Source organism: Oncorhynchus keta, chromosome 37 (assembly GCF_023373465.1).
Source record: "Oncorhynchus keta strain PuntledgeMale-10-30-2019 chromosome 37, Oket_V2, whole genome shotgun sequence".
Taxonomy (NCBI): Eukaryota; Metazoa; Chordata; class Actinopteri; order Salmoniformes; family Salmonidae; genus Oncorhynchus; species Oncorhynchus keta.
The window spans coordinates 6,671,650-6,692,590 of NC_068457.1; the positions used below are offsets into that span (position 1 = coordinate 6,671,650).

The window sequence follows — 20,941 nt, forward strand, 5'->3', positions numbered from 1 at the left end:
AACATACAATATTTCTCCATCAACATATTTATGCTTTCGTTTATAAAATCATGATGAAAATACTCTTTCAAAATGCAGATGTTTATTTCGACTATCAGCAGGACAACAGACTCTTGCCGTGTTGAGAGAGTTTAAATATATTAATAGATCCATAATGAATTACTATGGGGGGAAAAAAGCTATATATACAGTGCCTTGCAAAAATACTCACCCTGTTACAACCTGTAATTTAAATGGATTTGGGGGTTCATCTAATGGACGTACACAAAATAGTCAAAATTGATGAAGTGAAATGAAAAAAAAAAAACTTTGCTATGAAGCCCCTGAATAAGATATGGTGCAATCAATTACATTCAGAAGTCACATAATTAGTTAGTTAGTTTGCACACAGGTGGACTTTATTTAAGTGTCACATGATCTGTCACATGACCTCAGTATATATACACCTGTCCTGAAAAGCCCCAGAGTCTGCCACGCCACTAAAGAAGGGGCACCACCAAGCAAGCGGCACCATGAAGACCTCCAAACAGGTCAGGGACAAAGTTGAGGAGAAGTACAGATCAGGGTTGGGTTCTAAAAAAATATCCGAAACGTTGAACATCCCACGGAGCACCATTAAATCCATTATTAAGAAATGAAAAGAATATTGCAACACAACAAACCTGCCAAGAGAAGGTCGCCCACCAAAACTCACGGACCAGGCAAGGAGGGCATTCATCACAGAGGCAACAAAGAGACCAAAGATAACCCTGAAGGTGCTGCAAAACTCCAATCTCCGCTGTGGAGCATCTGTCCATAGGACCACTTTAAGCCGTACACGCCACAGAGCTGGGCTTTATGGAAGAGTGGCCAGAAAAGAATAAGCAAACATGTTTGGTGTTCGCCACGAAGCATGTGGAAGACTCTCCAAACATATGGAACAAGGTACTCTGGTCAGATGAGACTAAAATTGAGCTTTTTGGCTATCAAGGAAAACGCTATGTCTGGCGCAAACCCAACACTTCTCATCACCCAGAGAACACCATGTGGGAATGTTTTTTTTTTTTTTTTTATCGCAGGGACTGGGAAACTGGTCAGATTTGAAGGAATGATGGTGATAAATACAGGGAAATTCATGAGGGAAACCTGTAAGTCTTCCAGAGATTTGAGACTGGGATGGAGGTTCACCTTCCAGCAGGGCAACACTTGAGTGGTTAATGAGATGTCTTGGAATGGCCTAGAAAAAGCCCAGACCTCAATCCAATTGAGAATCTGTGGTATGACTTAAGAACCCATCCAACTTGAAGGAGCTGGAGCAGTTATGCCTTGAAGAACGGGGGGGAAATCCCAGTGGCTAGATGTGCCAAGCTTATAGAGGCATACCCCAAAATACGTGCAGCTGTAATTGATGCAAAGGGTGACTCGTTATGCACTATCAAGATGTTTGTTTCACAATAAAATAAGATTTTGCATCTTCAAAGTGGTAGTCATGTTGTGTAAATCAATTGATAGAAACAAATATATTTTAATTCCAGGGTGTAAGTCAAAGAAAATAGGAAACATGCCAAGGGGGGGTATACTTTCGCAAGCCACTGTGTTTGTGTATGTGTGTGTGTATATAGATATATATATATATAAAATGTCTTGCAGAGCCTTTCCATAAGTACACTTAAGTTTCTTCAACTGCCTTGTGACTGTGATTAGAGCGAAGTTGATGTTGTGCGGGGATGCCAGCAGATTCCAGATTGCCTTTGCCGATCGCTCGTCATCTTCAACCATCAGTGAGTCGATGGCTTGAATAGTCTCGCTGGAAATAGAATCCCACGGTAGATGATGTGTTTTTGGTTGATAGTCAAATGCATTTGTGAATTCAATCGCTTTATTGTTTCATTATTTAAGGCTCCTTTCTCTTCTCTGTGCTGGAGTTCTTTTAAGAATAAAGTAGGCTAATCAAGGCAACAAATTGTTGCCTACTGGAACACCCAAAGTCATCCAATTGTTATAATAGGATTTGAAGCAATAGCTTACCCATGTGTTCTCAACTATTTCAGCACCGTTTTGCACTGCTCTGAGACAAGCATGGGGACTGGTCTCGATAAATCAATGTTAGGATTGTTTTGCTCTTAACTCGCAGTCACTTAGTAGCCTACTCCCGACCGGTCAGGTTGTAACAGCGCCAACTTTTGAAAGCCAGTCACCGCTTCCCTCCCACCCCCCATGTTAACAAAACGTTTCTTTTTTCTCTTTCTTATTATCCTATTTTCTCTTTGTGAGTTTTCTTATGTGTATATGCTTATCTTTTTTCTCTTTCTCTCTCTCCTCACAGCTGTTCTGCAGGTGTCCATATCCTTGAACAAGGTGGAGCTAAGTGTGGGAGAGTCCAAGTTCTTCAAATGCACAGGTAAGATGGCTGTGGTGAACAGAACATGCTTGTTTGGGTGTTATATCGAATGGAAATGTGGATATGTCATCCTGGTTGCAGGGTGAAATGGGCGATAGGTTGGATGGAACTGTTGTTTGGGTGACATGGTTGCCTCCCATCCCACACATAACCATCCCTCCCAACCAATGGTTTCAACCCTCACCCCAATCCCCCAGCCTTCACCCAACCCCTTGCCCATCCCACCCTGTTGCAGATCCTGCCCTATCCGCCCCTGTTTGGGGGGTGTCTATGTGCCACCGGCCCCAAGCCAAGTGCCTGCAGCTCTGTAGAGGAGTAGTTTGGGCTGGCATCGCTTTGGTTCACGGTTACACCCCTGTTGTGTCCCTGTTTTCCCCTGCTAGCACAGAGCAGCATGGAGCTAACAGCAGAGGGACAGGGAGGAAAGGGGCAGGGAGAAGGAATGGCTGAGGGTTTTGAGGGTGGTTGGGGGAGTGAGGGGTGGGGTGGAGATGGTGAGGAGAGCTTATGGACAGAGAGAATAGGGACATAGGGCGGTGGGTGGGGGGAGATAGGGGTGAGGAGAGTGGCAGGGAGAAAGATGGAGTGAGAAGGGTGGGGAAGAGAAACATGGTAAGGAGAGAAGAGCATAGGAACAGGAAGGTGTGGGGCAGGGAGAAGGATGGGATGAGAAAGGTGTTGGGAAGAAAGGCAATGGGAGAAGGATGGGGTGGAAGTGGGGAGGATCAGAGAAGAGGGATGGGAGAGAGAGATGGGTTGGTGGGTTGGAGAATGGGGAGAAAGGGTGAGGAGAAAATAGATGCACACACACACACACTACAATAACTAACCATATGAGGACACATTTTCAGTCCCATTCAAAATCCTATTTTCCCTAACCTTAACCTTAAAACAAACAAACACACTCACTCGCACGCACACACGCACACGCACACACACACACACAGTCTTCTATAACTAACCTTACGGGAACCCACAATTCAGCCCCAATATCCTATTTTCCCTAAACCTATCCCTAAAGCTAATTATAACCCGGACACTAATTATAAATCTTAACCTTAACCCTAACCCCCTAGAATTTGACCTTGTGGGGACTAACATAATGTCCCCAGTTGGTCAAAACATTTCTGTTTACTATTCTTGTCAGGACCTCTGGTCCCCACAAGTATAGTTAAACACATTCAGCAAACTGCACGGTTTATTTGCTTGCAATGCTTCACTATTAAAAATAGTAGTATAGAGTTCTGTCAGTGATTAATCAGATGTCATTGCTAAGCGGTGCCTCTCAGTGCTCCACTCTGGCTCGAGTTCCACTTTAACCACATGACATGTCAAAAGAGGTTTTACTTCAGGTGAATACCTCTCCCAGAGACATACAAATAGAACAACCCTCGTTTCGTGTTTTACCAGTGTCGCAGACTTCAGACAATCCCTGCACCTCATGTTAGCGTTACAGATCCTTCTGCAGACAATATAGAGGATGCTGGAGAAATGGAAGCTTTATAGCATATCCCTCCTCCACTGGCTTCAATGACTGAGGATCAATTTGTTGCCAGGGTGTGCAGTGACCTCTCAGTTCTCCTTTCACAGCCAAGGCAGTTCATAAATACACACACCTGCATGGATACAGTGTACAAGCATACATAAACAAGCACGCACTCACACATACAGCGTAAGAGCGAGAAGGAGTTTGTTAGGCAGAGAGAGAGAGAGAGAGAGAGAGAGAGCGAGAAGGAGTTTGTTAGGCAGAGAGAGAGAGAGAGAGAGAGCGAGAAAGAGAACCACTGAAGGAGCAGTAATTGTCTCATGTTTGTTGACTCTTTGGATGACTCCCAGTGTCCTGAAGTATTCTCTGAGGGTGCGTGCATGTATCTGTGTGTGTGCGGCTGTGTCACTAGAGGGGAGGACGGCTCATAATAATGGCTGGAACAGAATGAACGTAGAAACCAATTTTTTTTATGTATTTTATATCATTCCACTAATTCCTTCCTCTCCAGCCATTACCACGAGCCCGTCCTCCCCAATTAAGATGCCACCAACCTTGTGTGGTGTGTGCGGAGTGGTCCCTAAACATGTGCCCCGCTGACACCCGGACACTGAGGCATTCTGGGAAAAACCTCAGAAGACTCCACTGTGTCACCAACCGTGAAAGGGCAGGAACAGTTCTCTAATGGTCTAATCGTATCAAAGACGATAGAGATATACACTAAGTATGTATGGGATATGCTCTATGGTTACTGATTTTATAGATATTTCCTTAAACAAAAATATGGGTGCATATATGCACACATGTACACACACAGGGACACACACATCTACACAAAAACACAAATAATCAAAGTAATCTAATTATATCTAATGAAAAATTGCAATTAACCAACTCTGTGCATTTGGAATGCATATATACCTTCATGCTTTCACAAAGGATGTAATACTGTAATATAATATAGTATTACTGGGATCCTAAGCTGCCCTCTATTTCATCCTTAAACTAATTAGTCCATGCCGAGAGAGAGAGAGAGAGAGAGAGAGAGAGAGAGAGAGAGAGAGAGAGAGAGAGAGAGAGAGAGAGAGAGAGAGAGAGAGAGAGAGAGAGAGAGAGAGAGAGAGAGAGAGAGAGAGAGAGAGAGAGAGAGAGAGAGAGAGAGAGAGAGAGAGAGAGAGAGAGAGAGAGAGAGAGAGAGAGAGAGAGAGAGAGAGAGAGAGAGAGAGAGAGAGAGAGAGAGAGAGAGAGAGAGAGAGAGAGAGAGAGAGAGAGAGAGAGAGAGAGAGAGAGAGAGAGAGAGAGAGAGAGAGAGAGAGAGAGAGAGAGAGAGAGAGAGAGAGAGAACCGATTGTAAATGGTTTTCCTAGAGTTCCCCTGTCTCTCTCTCCACTAAACATGTTCATTACTGAGCCTCAACCTCACCTCAGGTCTGCCACTTCTCTCTCTCTCACATACACACACACACAGTCCCACTACTATACATATTCTTTCTCGTCACACACACACCCTTTTTCTCGTTTCTGCTACACCACAGGAGGTTGGTGGCACCTTAATTGGGGAGGACGGGCTTATGGTAATGGCTAGAGCAGAATCAGTGGAATGGTATCAAATACATCAAACCAATGGTTTCCGTGTGTTTGATGCCATTCCATTTGCGCCGTTCCGGACATTACTATGAGCCGTCCTCCACTTACAGTGACTTACAAAAAAACTCCCTTGGCGTTTTTCCTAATCTGTTGGATAATAACCTGCAATTTAAAAATATTTTTTATTTGGATTTCATGTAATGGACTTATACAAAATAGTCTAAATTGGTGAAGTGAAATGAAAAAAATAACAAAATAAATTTAAAAAACAGAAAAGTGGTGCATGCATATGTATTCACCCCCTTTGCTATCAAGCCCTTAAATAAGATCTGGTGCAACCAATTACCTTCAGAAGTCACATAATTAGTTAAGTCCACCTGTGTGCAATATGATCTGTCACATGATCTCAGTATATATAAACCTGTTCTGAAAGGCCCGAGAGTCTGCCACACCACAAAGCAAGGGGCAACACCAAGCAAGCGACACCATGAAGACCGAGGAGCTCTCCAAACAGGTCAGGAACAAAGTAGTGGGGAAGTAGTGGGTTGAGTTATAAAAAAATATCTGAAATGTTGAACATCCCATGGAGCACCATTAAAGAAATTATAAAAAAATTTAAAGAATATGCACCACAACAAACTTGCCAAGAGGGCCGCCCACCAAAAATCACGGACCAGGCAAGGAGGGCATTAATCAGAGAGGCAACAAAGAGACCAAAGATAACCCTGAAGGTGCTGCACAGTGGAGTTTGGAGTATCTGTCTATAGGACCACTTTAAGCCTACACTTCACAGTGCTGGGCTTTACAGAAGAGTGGCCAGAAAAAAAGCCATTGCTTAAAGGAGAGAACCTGCAAACACGTTTGGTGTTCTCCAAAAGGCATGTGGGAGACTCCCCAAACATATGGAAGAAGGTACTCTGGTCAGATGAGACTAAAATTGAGCTGTTTGACCATCAAGAAAAACGTTATGTCTGGTGCAAACCCATCACCTCTCATCAGCCAGCCCGAGAACACCATCCCCACAGTGAAGCATGGTGGTGGCAGCTGTGGGCATGTTATTCATCGGCAGGGACTGGGAAACTGGTCAGAATTGAAGGAATGATGGAGGCGCTAAATACAGGGAAATTATTAAGGGAAATGTCCAGAAATGTCAGACTGGGACAGAGGTTCACCTTCCAGTAGGACAAATGACCCTAAGCATACTGCTAAAGCAACGCTTGAGTGGTTTAAAGAGAAACATTTAAATGTCGTGGAATGGCCTAGTCAAAGCCCAGACCTCAATCCAATTGAGAATCTGTGGTGACTAGTTATACACGATCAAGTTTTCTGTACCCCCCCCTACCCCTGGTGGAAAGAGGCTGTACGGCACAAAATGAGTTTCAAATGCGCGCTGTACGTTACGTAGTGACACGTCACAATGTAACGTACAGCGTCAGAGGGGTCTGTTTTTTAAAATATTTTCTCCAATACTCTTAGCCCATTACCATGTCAGTCAACGCTGATTCGAAACGTAGTTCACACCTCGGATTTTGATGCCAACACAGTCACTACAGTCCCATTCGTTTTCATTGCAGCCTCATTTGAATGTCGCGGTTACGCACATTTGTACGGAATGGGGTGAGTTTGTTACAGATATAGGATCTTAATTTGATCTTCCTGTTGCAGGAGAAATGCTAAATTTGCAGTGTATTCGAGGTTTAAAAAGGCTTATTATCCTGCTGTAGCGAACTGGCTCAAATTAAGATATGTACTCTATGCCAAAGAACCAGAACTTTAGAAAGCAGACGGGTGAAAAGGGTAAGCGATAGAGCCCGGGCCAATATGAGAGTAAACCTCAGATCCACGTTCACACAGTGGTGAAAACTAAGAGTTGAAGGGATTCAAAACCGACCAGAGTTGGCATTTTCTCTGCTGAAAAGGTAAGCTAGATAATATATCTTAATAGATATAAGGTGAAATGACGGTTTAGTCGTAACAATCTGGCTAAATTGTGTGTATAGATAACATTACTTGACCTTTGTTATATTTCAGATGTCTGTGCTCCTAAAGCCAGGCTGATATTGGCTAGCTAGCTACTTCAAACACTACTCTACCTGCACAGAACAGACATGATAATAAAGCCCAGTTCAGATACATAAGATGAGGAAGGACGCAATGGGATGTTGGATCTGAAAGGTCTACTTTTAGATCGTCTGCTGGAGTTTCCAAGATTCTCCATGTAGCTTGCGAAGAGGCGGACACATTTAGCTAATCAAATAACTAACGTTCTGTGTTTTGCCAAGCATCTAACGAGGCTCGCCAAGTCAAATTCGAACTAGCTATTTTGCTGCACATAGCTAGGCTAGCATGCTGATACCCTTTTTCTGGTGCATGTGTGCATGACACTTGTTTTCTACAATACCTTGCTACAGCACGTGGCCACTTTGTTTAAAAGTTTCCATCAAATCATTGGAAGAGTTACCTTTTAAACGGCGCCAACTGAATCCCCTACAGTCAGCTGTTGTACAACACAACATTCAAAAACTGGCTAGTATGTCTTGTCTCATGTTGGATCTGAACTGGGCTTCATTTACTTGATGTCAAAGCTTTGAACCTGGGGTTGGACATCAACTCCAACCCCATCATTGTCGAGTATTGGAGCAGAATTTAGGCATTAATGTAGCTATGCTGTTTAGGAAAATTAACTACCTAGGATTTGCTTTGAGTATTGATTACACAGGTACTATCCCAATATTAGCCTACTGCACAGTGTAATGAACACGAGGGAGACAGAGAGCTGGTTTCAAGCGCAGGGTGCAGCAGGTGTTTCATGTAAAGGACCACAGGAGGAGGTCTGTAGATGAGTCCAGGGGCAGGGTGCAGGTCATACACAGGGCTCCAAAAGGGTAACAGTACAGGCAGGGAAAAGGCTAGTAACGTTGTCCGGGAGATCAGGCAATAGGTGAGTAACAGGAAATCCAGTAGACTAAGGTACAGGCAGGGAATAGGCAAAAGGCATCGTTAGTGAGGCAGGCCAATACTATCATACATGGGAGGATTATGTTACAGGAAACACAGCGCTCCAAAGAGAAGTGTGTCAAAAACAAACAATACCTCACAATGATGGGGTGGGAAGAACTGAACTAAATAGTGTGTGATAATGACATACAGGTGTGTGAAAGGGTGATCAGAATTTGGGTGATTGGGATCTGGAGAGTGAGCTGCGTTCATGGGGATATACTTTATGTGTGTGACAGTGTCGGCTGGAAAGTGAGCTGCGTTCAGGGGCTCTACGTGTGTGAGTTGGAAGCAGACGTTACACACACAGAGATTACTGCTATTCCCCATTTGAGCTGTGTGGTTGAGATGTAGACAAACCTAGCCCAAAAGATACACATGTATTGAGTGTATAAAACTGTAAAATGAAATGAATTGTGAATGATTGGAAACATTTGGCCAAATGACCTTATCCAATGGTGAAAAAAATTCTTACCCCCTTCATCCCAAACTGTATGTATTTACCCTGGAAATCTAAGACTGATCGTCATCAAAGGCAAGTCTGCCATTGCAGAATGTCAAATGGTATAATCGTAATCCAGATTAGGATTGATGGGGCATGTTTGATTTGTTGTCTATCCAGGTCAGGGATTGGCAACTCCAGTCTGCTGGGGTCGTCGTGCTGTCATACTTTCCCCCATCCCAAGTAAACACAGCCGATTTATAATAATTGCATTCTAAAATGAAGATAATGATTTGTTGATTATTGGAGTCAGGTGTGTAACTCCGGGGCCGAGGCAAAAGTGTGACACTAATCAGGCCCCTGAGGACTGGAGTAGGCCAACCCTTATCTAGATCTGAGCTGTAAATCCTTCTAGAATCACATGTATGTTTTGTTTATTCCATGTGTAACTGTGTTGTTTGTGTCGCACTGCTTTGCTTTATCTTGGCCAGGTCGCAGTTGTCAATGAGAACTTGTTCTCCACTGGCCTACCTGGTTCAATAAAGGGGAAATTTTAAAAAATTGTTTGCTTTCGCTCCTCCAGTCTATGACACTGGAACCCTACTGACAGCACTTGACTATAACCTTTGTAACCACCGTCCAGCCGTGGAGAACGCGAAGGACAACATGTACGTGTTAGTTTACCTTATCGGTTGTGAAAAAGATCTGTACATCGTAAAACCCCCAAAATGACAATTTATTAGATATAGTACATGTTATTGATGTTATATTTTCAACATACACTGAGTATACAAAACATTAAGAACACCTGCTCTTTCTATGACAGACTGAACAGGTGAATCCAGATAAGCTATGACCCCTTAATGACATCACTTGTTAAATCCACTTCAAATCAGTGTGGATGAATTGGAGAGGACCGGTGAAAGAAGGATTTTTGAATTGTGTGCCCTTCAGAGGGTGAATGGTCAAGAAGAAAGGTTTGAGTGCCTTTGAACGCGGTGCCAGGTGCACCGGTTGGTGTCAAAAACTGCAACACCGCAGAGTTTTTCCATGTTCAACAGTTTCCCATATGTATCAAGAACGGTCCACCACCCAAAGGACATCCAGCCAACTTGAAACAACTGTGGGAAGCATGGAGTCAACATGGGCCAGCATCACAGTGGAAGGCTGGACACCTTGTCGAGTCCATGACCCAATCGAATTGAGGCTGTTCAGAGGGCAAAGGGGGGGTGCAACTCAATATTAGGAAGGAATGTTAGGAAGGTGTCCTTAATGTTTTGTGCCCTCAGTATGTTAACACGACAGTTAAGCACAGATAGTAATGAAATTCTATGGGGGAAAAAACACTCACTAAATATAATATCTTTCAGCTAAAAGAGACTGCAATATTAAGTCTCAACGTTGAATGGTCTGGGCATTGAAAACTGAAAAGGATTACATCGACAGTACCAGTCAAAAGTTTGGACAAGGGTTTTTCTTTCTTTTTACTATTTTCTACGTTGTAGAATAATAGTGAAGACACAAACTATGAAATAACACATGGAATCATTTGTTAACAAAAAAAGTGTTAAACTACACTGCTCAATAAAAATAAAGGGAACACATATAAATAAAATCCTAGATCTGAATGAATGAAATATTCTTATAAAATACTTTTTTCTTTACATAGTTGAATGTGCTGACAACAGAATCACACAAAAATGATCAATGGAAATCAAATTTATCAACCCATGGAGGTCTGGATTTGGAGTCACACTCAAAATTAAAGTGGAAAACCACACTACAGGCTGATCCAACTTTGATGTAATGTCCTTAAAACAAGTCAAAATGAGTCTCAGTATTGTGTGTGGCCTCCACGTGCCTGTATGACCTCCCTACAACGCCTGGGCATGCTCCTGATGAGGTGGCAGATGGTCTCCTGAGGGATCTCCTCCCAGACCTGGACTAAAGCATCCGCCAACTCCTGGACAGTCTGTGGTGGATGGAGCGAGACATGATGTCCCAGATGTGCTCAATTGGATGCAGGTCTGGGGAACGGGCGGGCCAGTCCATAGCATCAACACCTTCCTCTTGCAGGAACTGCTGACACACTCCAGCCACATGAGGTCTAGCATTGTCTTGCATTAGGAGGAACCCAGGGCCATCCGCACCAGCATATGGTCTCAAGGGGTCTGAGGATTTCATCTTGGTACCTAATGGCATTCAGGCTACCTCTGGCGAGCACATGGAGGGCTGTGCGCCCCCCCCCCAAAGAAATGCCACCCCACACCATGACTGACCCACCGCCAAACTGGTCATGGAAGATGTTGCAGGCAGCATAATGTTCTCCACGGCGTCTCCAGACTGTCACGTCTGTCACATGCTCAGTGTAAACCTGCTTTCATCTGTGAAGAGCACAGGGCGCCAGTGCCAATCTTGGTGTTCTCTGGCAAATGCCAAATGTCCTGCACGGTGTTAGGCTGTAAGCACAACCCCCACCTGTGGACGTCGGGCCCTCATACCACCCTCATGGAGTCTGTTTCTGACCGTTTGAGCAGACACATGCACATTTGTGGCCTGCTGTAGGTCATTTTGCAGGGCTCTGGAAGTGCTCCTCCTGCTCCTCCTTGCACAAAGGAGGAGGTAGCGGTCCTGCTGCTGGGTTGTTGCCCTCCTACGGCCTCCTCCACGTCTCCTGAAAGCACCGCCAGCATTCAAAAGTGACCAAAATATCAGCCAGGAAGCATAGGAACTGAGAAGTGGTCTGTGGTTATCACCTGCAGAACCACTCCTTTATTGGGGGTGTCTTGCTAATTGCCTATAATTTCCACCTGTTGTCTATTCCATTTGCACAACAGCATGTGAAATTTATTGTCAATCAGTGTTGCTTCCTAAGTGGACAGTTTGATTTCACAGAAGTGTGATTGACTTGGAGTTACATTGTGTTTTAGTGTTCCCTTCATTTTTTTGAGCAGTGTATATTTTAGATTCGACAAAGTAGCCACTCTTTGCCCCTATGACAGCTTTGCACACTCTTGGTATTCCCTCAACCAGCTTCATGAGGAATACTTTTCCAACAGTCTTGAAGGAGTTCCCAAATATGCTGAGCACTTTTTGGCTGCTTTTTCTTCACTCTGCGTCCAATTTATCCCAAACCATCTCAATTGAGATGTGGTCATGTAAATTTTGGAAGCCAGGTCATCTGAAGCAGCACTCCATCACTCTACTTATTGGTCAAATAGCCCTTACACAGCCTGGAGGTGTGTTTTGGGTCATTGTCCTGTTGAAAAACAAATAATAGTCCCGCTAAGCTCAAACCAGATGGGATGGCGTATCACTGCAGAATGCTGCAGTTGCCATGCTGGTTAAGTGTGCTTTGACTTCTAAGTAAATCGCTGACAGTGTCACCAGCAAAACCACCCCATACCATCACCCCTCCTACTCTATGCTTCATGGTGGGAAATACACTCATGGGGATCATCCTATTCTGCGTCCCGCGAAGACACTGCGGTTGAAACCAAAAATCTCAAATTTGGACTCAACAGACCATGGGACAGATTTCCACCGGTCTAATGTCCATTGCTCGTTTTTCTTGTCCCAAGCAAGTCTCCTTATTATTGGTGTCCTTTAGTAGTGGTTTCTTTGCAGCAGTCTGAACACGAAGGCCTGATTTCACGCAGTCTCCTCTGAACAGTTGATGTTGAGATGTGTCTGTTACTTTAACTCTGTGAAGCATTTATTTGGGCTGCAATCTGAGGTGCAGTTAACTCTAATGAATTTATCCTCTGCAGCAGAGGTAACTCTGGGTCTTCTTTTCCTGTAGCGGTCCTCATGAGAGACGGTTTCATCATAGCACTTGATGGTTTTTGCGACTGCACTCATTTGAGCTGTTCTTGACATATTATGGGCATGGTATTTTTCCAAATAGGGCTATCTTCTGTATACCACCCCTACCTTGTAACAACACAACTGATTGTGATGTAAAAAAAAATACATCCAGGTAGACGGGGAAGCGGCCAGCTCCACCAACTCACCCGTTTCTTCAACGGACAGCTCTTGCAATTTAGCCTGTTTAGCCTGATTTACTTACCTTCATCTCAGCCAGCCTCTCCACAACCGTCTAGCCACGACTCCTTGACATTGCTAACGTGAGTATTTGTTATTAGAATCTAAAAACGAGAATTATAGCCGTGGTGTATAACAATATTGTTATTACTTTTTCTGAACACATTGTTACTTAAATGGAATCGAGTTGTCTTCAATCTGGTCTCAAATTTCCAGATTTGGGTTGTCACTAGTTACCACAGCCACAATATGGGCTATACTGGCTAATACAGCCAGAAAGTCTCAGGGTGGATGTTGAAGCGCCAAATCTAGAAAAAATATTGCCAGAGGGGTTGTCCATAAACACTTGTACAGACATAGTTACACAGTGAAACTTTAATGTTTACTGTTCGATGGCAATTTAAATATTGATATCTTGATAGTTGTATGTAATTCACTAATATATTAAAAGTTATGTCACTTCGTAGGTCAGTGAATACGTATGAATATATATTGCCAGATGAGGCTATGTGTATGGAAATGGTAGCTCATGAGTTTTGACAGATTTACATAGAAATTAAGGGAAAACATTGTCACATCTGACCCACTGTCAGAAATGGTTGTTGTTGTACTGATATCCTCATCCTTACACGTCTTTCCTTTTTGCTATATGTGATATCACACTACACACACAAGCACTATATACAGTCGTGGCCAAAAGTTTTGAGAATGACACAAATATTAATTTTCACAAAGTCTGCTGCCTCAGTTTGTATGATGGCAAAAAGAGTGATTTAGATGAATTGCAATTAATTGGAAAGTCCCTCTTTGCCATGCAAAATGAACTGAATCACAAAAAAAAACATTTCCACTGCAATTCAGCCCTGCCACAAAAGGACCAGCTGACATGTCAGTGATTCTCTCTTTAACACAGGTGTGAGTGTTGATGAGGACAAGGTTGGAGATCACTCTGTCATGCTGATTGAGTTCAAATAACAGACTGGAAGCTTTAAAAGGAGGGTGGTGCTTGGAATCATTGTTCTTCCTCTGTCAACAATGGTTACCTGCAAGGAAACATGTGCCGTCATCATTGCTTTGTACAAAAAGGGCTTCACAGGCAAGGATATTGCTGCCAGTAAGATTGCACCTAAATCAACCATTTATCGGATTATCAAGAACTTCAAGGAGAGCGGTTCAATTGTTGTGAAGAAGGCTTAAGGGCGCCCAAGGAAGTCCAGCAAGCGCCAGGACCGTCTCCTAAAGTTGATTCAGCTGCGGGATCGGGGCACCACCAGTACATAACTTGCTAAGGAATGGCAGCAGCATGCACAGTGAGGCAAAGACTTTTGGAGGATGGCATGGTGTCAGCCACTTCTCTCCAGGAAAAACATCAGGGACAGACTGATATTCTGCACAAGGTACAGGGATTGGACTGCTGAGGACTGGGGCAGAGCCATTTTTTCTGATGAATCCCCTTTCCGATTGTTTGGGGCATCCGGGAAAAAAAGCTTGTCGGGAGAAGAAAAGGTGAGCGCTACCATCAGTCCTGTGTCATGCCAACAGAAAAGCATCCTGAGACCATTCATGTGTGGGGTTGCTTCTCAGCCAAGGGAGTGGGCTCATTTACAATTATGCCAAAGAACACAGCCATGACTAAAGAATGGTACCAACACATCCTCCAAGAGCAACTTCTCTCAACCATCCAGGAACAGTTTGGTGACGAATGATGGCTTTTCCAGCATGATGGAGCACCTTGCCATAAGGCAAAAGTGATAACTAAGTTGTTCGGGGAACAAAACATAGATATTTTGGGTCCATGGCCAGGAAATTCCCCAGACCTTAATCCCATTGAGAACTTGTGGTCAATCCTCAAGAGGCGGGTGGACAAACAAAAACTCACAAATTCTGACAAACTCCAAGCATTGATTATGCAAGAATGGGCTGCCATCAGTCAGGATGTGGCCCAGAAGTTAATTGACAGCATGCCAGGGCGGATTGCAGAGGTCTTGAAAAAGAAGGATCAACACTGCAAATATTGACTCTTTGCATCAACTTCATGTAATTGTCAATTTTCAATAAAATAAATATACTTCAGTATTCCAAAGCAACATCTGACAAAAATATCTAAAGACACTGAAGCAGCAAACTTTGTGGACATTAATATTTGTGTTATTCTCAAAACATTTGGCATCGACTGTATACAAAAGTATGTGGACACACCTTAAAATTAGTGGATTCGGATATTTCAGCCACACCTGTTGCTAACAGGTGTATAAAATCAAGCAATCCGCCGTTGCAATCTCCTGGACAAACATTGGCAGTAGAATGGCCTTACTGAAGAGCTTAGTGACTTTCAACGTGGCACCCTCATAGGATACCACCTTCGCAACAAGTCAGTTCATAAAAATGTTCCCCTGCTAGAGCTGCCGCGGTCAACTGTAAGTTGAATCAAACCAAATTAAATCAAATGTTATTTGTCACATGCGCCGAATACAACAAGTTTCGACTTTACCGTGAAATGCTTCCTTACAAGCCCTTATCCAACAGTGCAGTTCAAGAAGAAGACAATATTTACAAAGTAGACAAAAATAAAAAGTAACACAATAAGAATTTAATAACAAGGCTATATACAGGAGCAAACGGTACCGAGTCAGTGTGCGGGGTACAGGATACTTAAGGTAATCTGTACATGTACAGTTGAAGTCGGAAGTTTACATAAACTTAGGTTGGAGTCGTTGAAACCACTCCACAAATGTCTTGTTAACAAACTATAGTTTTGGCATGTCGGTTAGGACGTCTACTTTGTGCATGACGCAAGTCATTTTTCCAACAATTGTTTATAGACAGATTATTTAATTTATAATTCACTGTATCACAATTCCAGTTGGTCAGAAGTTTACATACAATAAGTTGACTATGCCTTTTAAACAGCTTGGAAAATTCCACAAAATGATGTCATGGCTTTAGAAGCTTCTGATAAGGCTAATTGACATCATTTGAGTCAATTGGAGGTGTACCTGTGTATGTATTTCAAGGGCTACCTTCAAGCTCAGTGACTCTTTGCTTGACTTCATGGGAAAATCAAAACCTCCACAAGTTTGGTTCATCCTTGGGAGCAATTTCCAAATGACTGAAGGTGCCATATTCATCTGTACAAACAATAGTTTGCAAGTATTAACACCATGGGACCACGCAGCCGTCATACCGCTCAGGAAGGAGACGCTTTCTGTCTCTTAGAGATGAACGTACTTTGGTGCAAATCAATACCCAACAAGAGCAAAGGACATTGTGAAGATGCTTGAGGAAACGGGTACAAAAGTATCTATATCCACAGTAAAAGGAGTCCTATCGACACAACATGAAAGGCCGCTTAGCAAGGAAGAAGCCACTGCTCCAAAACCGCCACATAAAAAAACCCGGCTATGGTTTGCAACTGTACATGGGGACGAAGATCGTACTATTTGGAGAAATGTCCTCTAGTCTGATGAAACAAGAATAGAACTGTTTGGCCATAATGACCATCGTTATGTTTGAATTAAAAATGGGGAGGCTTCCAAGCCAAAGAAAAGCATTCCAACCGTGAAGCACAGGGATGGCAGCATCATGTTGTGGGGGTGCTTTGCTGCCGGAAGGCCTGGTGCACTTCACAAAATAGATGTCATCATGAGGTAGGACAATTATGTGGCTATATTGAAGCAACATCTCAAGACATCAGTCAGGAAGTTAAAGCTTGGTCGCAATGGGTCTTCCAAATTGACAATGACACCAAGCATACTTCCAAAATCGTGGCAAAATGACTTAAAGACAAGTCAAGGTATTGGAGTGTCCATCACAAAGCCCTGACCTCAATCCTATAGAACATTTGTGGGCAGGACTGAAAAAGTGTGTGTGAGCAAGGATGCTTACAACTCAGTTGCTCAGTTGCACCAGCTCTGTCAGGAGGAATGGGCCAAAATTCACCCTCTGACGAACCATCAAACAGGCATAGTGTCAATACAGGACTAAGATTGAATCGTACTACACTGGCTCTGACGCTGATTGGATGTGGCAAGGCTTCCAAATTATTACAGACTACAAAGGGAAGCACAGCTGCATGCTGCCCAGTGACACAAGCCTACAAGACGAGCTTAATTACTTGTGCTCTCTTCTAGGCAAGTAACACTGAAGCATGCATGAGAGCATCAGCTGATCCGCATTACGGTGTGACCACGCTCTCTAGCTTATGTGAGTAAGACCTTGAAACAGATCAACATTCACAAGGCTGCAGGGCCAGACAGATTGCCAGGACGTGCACCCTGAGCATGCACTGCCCAACTTTCAAGTGTCTTCACTGACATTTTCAACCTCTCCCTGTCTGAGTCTGTAATACCAACATGTTTCAAGCAGACCACCATAGTCCTTGTGCCCAAGAACACTAAGGTAACCTGCCTAAATGACTACCAACCCATAGCACTCACATCTGTAACATGAAGTGCTTTGAAAGGCTGGTCATGGATCACATCAACACCATTATCCCAGAAACCCTAGACCCACATCTGCCCCCTGGTGGTAAGGGTAGGTAACACCACATCCACCACGCTGATCCTCAACACGGGGGCCCCTCAGGGTTGTGTGTTCAGTCCCCTCCTGTACTCCCTGTTCACTCATGACTGCATGGCCGGGCACGACTCGAAGACCATTAAGTTTGCCGATGACAGAACATTGGTAGGCCTGATCACCAACAACGACGAGACAGCTTATAAGGAGGAGGTCAGAGACCAGTGCCAGGACAACAACCTCTCCCTCAACGTAATCCAGACAAAGGAGATGATTGTGGACTACAGGAAAAGGAGGACCGAGCAGGCCCCCATTCTCATCGACAGGGCTGTAGTGGAGCAGGTTGAGAGCTTCAAGTTCCTTGGTGTCCACATCACCAAGAAACTAACATTTTCCAAGAGGACCAAGACAGTTGTGAAGAGGGCTAAACAAAACCTATTCCCCCTCAGGAGACTGAAAAGATTTGGCATTTGGTTAGATTCTCAAACAGTTCAACAGCTCCACCGGCGAGAGCATCCTAACTGGTTGCATCACTGCCTGGTATGGCAACTGCTCGGCCTCCGACCGCAAGGCACTACAGAGGGTAGTGCGTATGGCCCCAGTTATGTACTGGGCCGATCTTCCTGCCATCCAGGACCTTTTATACCAGGTAGTGTCAGAGGCAGAGTTGCGAAGAAAAAAACACATCTGACTGGTCAATAAAAGATTTAAGATGGGCAAAAGAACACAGACTGGACAGAGGCCAGCATCCCGGAGTCACCTCTTCACTGTTGACGTTGAGATTGGTGTTTTGCGGGTACTATTTAATGAAGCAGCCAGTTGAGGACTTATGAGGCATCGTTTCTCAAACTGTACACTCTAATGTATTTGTCCTCTTGCTTGGTTGTGTACTGCGGCCTCCCATTCCTCTTTCTATTCTGGCCAGTTTGCGCTGTTCGATGAAGGGAGTAGTACACAGCGTTGTACGAGATCTTCAATTTATTGGCAATTTCTCGCATGGAGTAGACTTCATTTCTCAGAACAAGAATAGACTGACGAGTTTCAGAAGAATGTCCTTTGTTTCTGGCGATTTTGAACCTGTAATCGAACCCACAAATGCTAACACTCCAGATACTTAACTAGTCTAAACAAGGCCAGTTTTAATTGCTTCTTTATCAGCACAACATTTTCAGCTATGCTAACATAATTACAAGATTGTTTTCTAATGATCAATTGGCCTTTTATAATGATACACTTGGATTAGCTAACACATTGTTCCGTTGGAACACAGGAGTGATGGTTGCTGATAATGGTCCTCTCTACGTCTATGTAGATATTCCATTACAATTCAGTCGTTTCCAGCTACAGTAGTCATTTCCAACCTTAAAAATGTCTACACTGTATTTCTGATCAATTTGATGTTATTTTAATGGACAAAAATGTCATTTTCTTTTAAAAACGAGGACATTTCTAAGTGACCCCAAACTTTGGAACGGCAGTGTTCATACACATCTTTTTTATATATTTATTTTATTACTTTACAACCATACCACCCCTCCCACAATTGGAGCAAACTAGTAAACAGCAACGCTTATGCCTGTATATCCAGCTTATACATACTTTATACATCTTTTTTTACAATAGTTTTATGATGTTTGTTTTTAACTCTTGTCCTTCCTCTAGTTGTGCTATCTGCAGGGTTAGCTCCAGGTAAATGTTGCAATTCTTCAGCCATTCCTGGATCTGTGACCAAAAACAAGCTACATATGGACAGTACCAAAATAAAGTAGTTTACAAAGATTATACATATTTTATCAGTTAGTATTTCGTATATTTGAGTTTAACCACAATATTTGTTGTATTATTTGTTCTTTCTTTCTTTTTTGGTGGATTAAATTGAAATTGCAAACAACCTTCTGTGGCTTGTTTTAAAAATGATGATACTTGGGAGATGATTTCCTTTTCAAATAACTGAAAGTGAGAGGTAATCTGAATAAAGGGGAAAAAGGCCTTTCTTGAACATAGGTTGACACGTTCTTACTAATTTGCTAGAGAATCAGTTTGGATTTCAATATATCTTTTGCATGACTGAAGCCTTTAGTGAGAGGTCAAATGCTTTAATTTTTTATCATTTCTGCCCGCCAAATTCATATTAATTATAAAAATAGGCCCATTTAATTTTGTCTTGCTTGCCATTCCAAATAAAATTGAATATTTTTTTCTCATATAATAAAAAAAACCTTTCGCTAAGTGTAGTCCAGACCATAAGCAAATAGGTCAACTAGGATATTACTAAAGCCTTAATCATGGTGATTTTTCCACAATTACAAAGGTTTTTACCTTTCCATGGCAGCAAGATCTTATCTATTGTTGCTACCTTTCTACTAAAATGTATTGGAGTGAGATCATTTATTTTTTTATTCTACATCACCATCAGACCCTTTTATTGGTGAACTACACAGTAAAGTAAAGCTGAGTCAGGTTTGTAGGCCGCCCTTGCTCGCACACACTTTTTCAGTTCTGCCCACAAATATTCTAAAGGATTGAGCTCAGGGCTTTGTGAGGGCCACTCCAATACCTTGACTTTGTTGTCCTTAAGTCATTTTACCAAACTTGGGAAGTATGCTTGGGGTCATTGTCTATTTTGAAGATCCATTTGAGACCAAGCTTTAACTTCCTGACTGATATCTTGAGATGTTGCATCAATATTTCCACATCATTTTCTTTCCTCATAATGCCATCTATTTTGTGAAGTACAACAGTCCCTCCTACAACAAAGCACACCCACAACATGATGCTGCCACCACCATGTTTTTACGGTTGGGTTGGTGTCCTTCGGATTGCAAGCCTCCCCCTTTTCCTCCAAACATAACGATGGTCATTATGGCCAAACTGTTCTATTTTTGTTTCATCAAACCAGAGGACATTTCTCCAAAAAGTACCATCTTTGTGCAGTTGCAAACCGTCATCTGGCTTTTTTTATGGCTGTTTTGGAGCAGTGGCTTCTCCTTGCTGAGTGGCCTTTAAGGTTATGTCGATATAGAACTTGTTTTACTGTGGATATAGATAATTGTGTACCTGTTCTATCCAGCATCTTCACAAGGTCCTTTGCTGCTGTTCTGGGATTGATTTGCATCTCTAGGAGACAGAACGCGTCTCCTTTCTGAGCGGTATGATGGCTGCGTGGTCCCATGGTGTTTATACTTGCGTACTATTGTTTGTACAGATGAACGTGGTACCTTCAGGCTTTTTGAAATTTCTCCCAAGGATGAACCAGACTTGGAGGTCTACAAAAACAATGTCTGAGGTCTTTCTGAGGCTGATTTATTTAGATTTTCTCATGATGTCAATCAAAGAGGCACATACTTTGAAGGTAGGCCTTGAAATACATCAACAGGTACACCTCCATTTGACTAAAATGATGTCAATTAGCCTATCAGAAGCTTCTAAAGCCATGACATCATTTTCTGGAATATTCCAAGCTGTTTAAAGGCCCAGTCAACTTAGTGTAT

General features: G+C 42.9%; 1 protein-coding gene across 3 annotated transcripts in view; it reads left to right on the forward strand.

Moving 5' to 3' along the window:
* The window catches only part of LOC118370115 (neural cell adhesion molecule 2-like), a 408,429-nt gene that overhangs the window by 299,903 nt on the left and 87,585 nt on the right, over positions 1–20,941 (forward strand). For all 3 annotated transcript variants that reach the window (XM_052498972.1, XM_035754922.2, XM_052498973.1), the window contains exon 2: positions 2,306–2,380. In XM_052498972.1, coding sequence (XP_052354932.1) covers positions 2,306–2,380 — 75 coding nt within the window. The remainder of the gene's footprint in view (positions 1–2,305; positions 2,381–20,941) is intronic.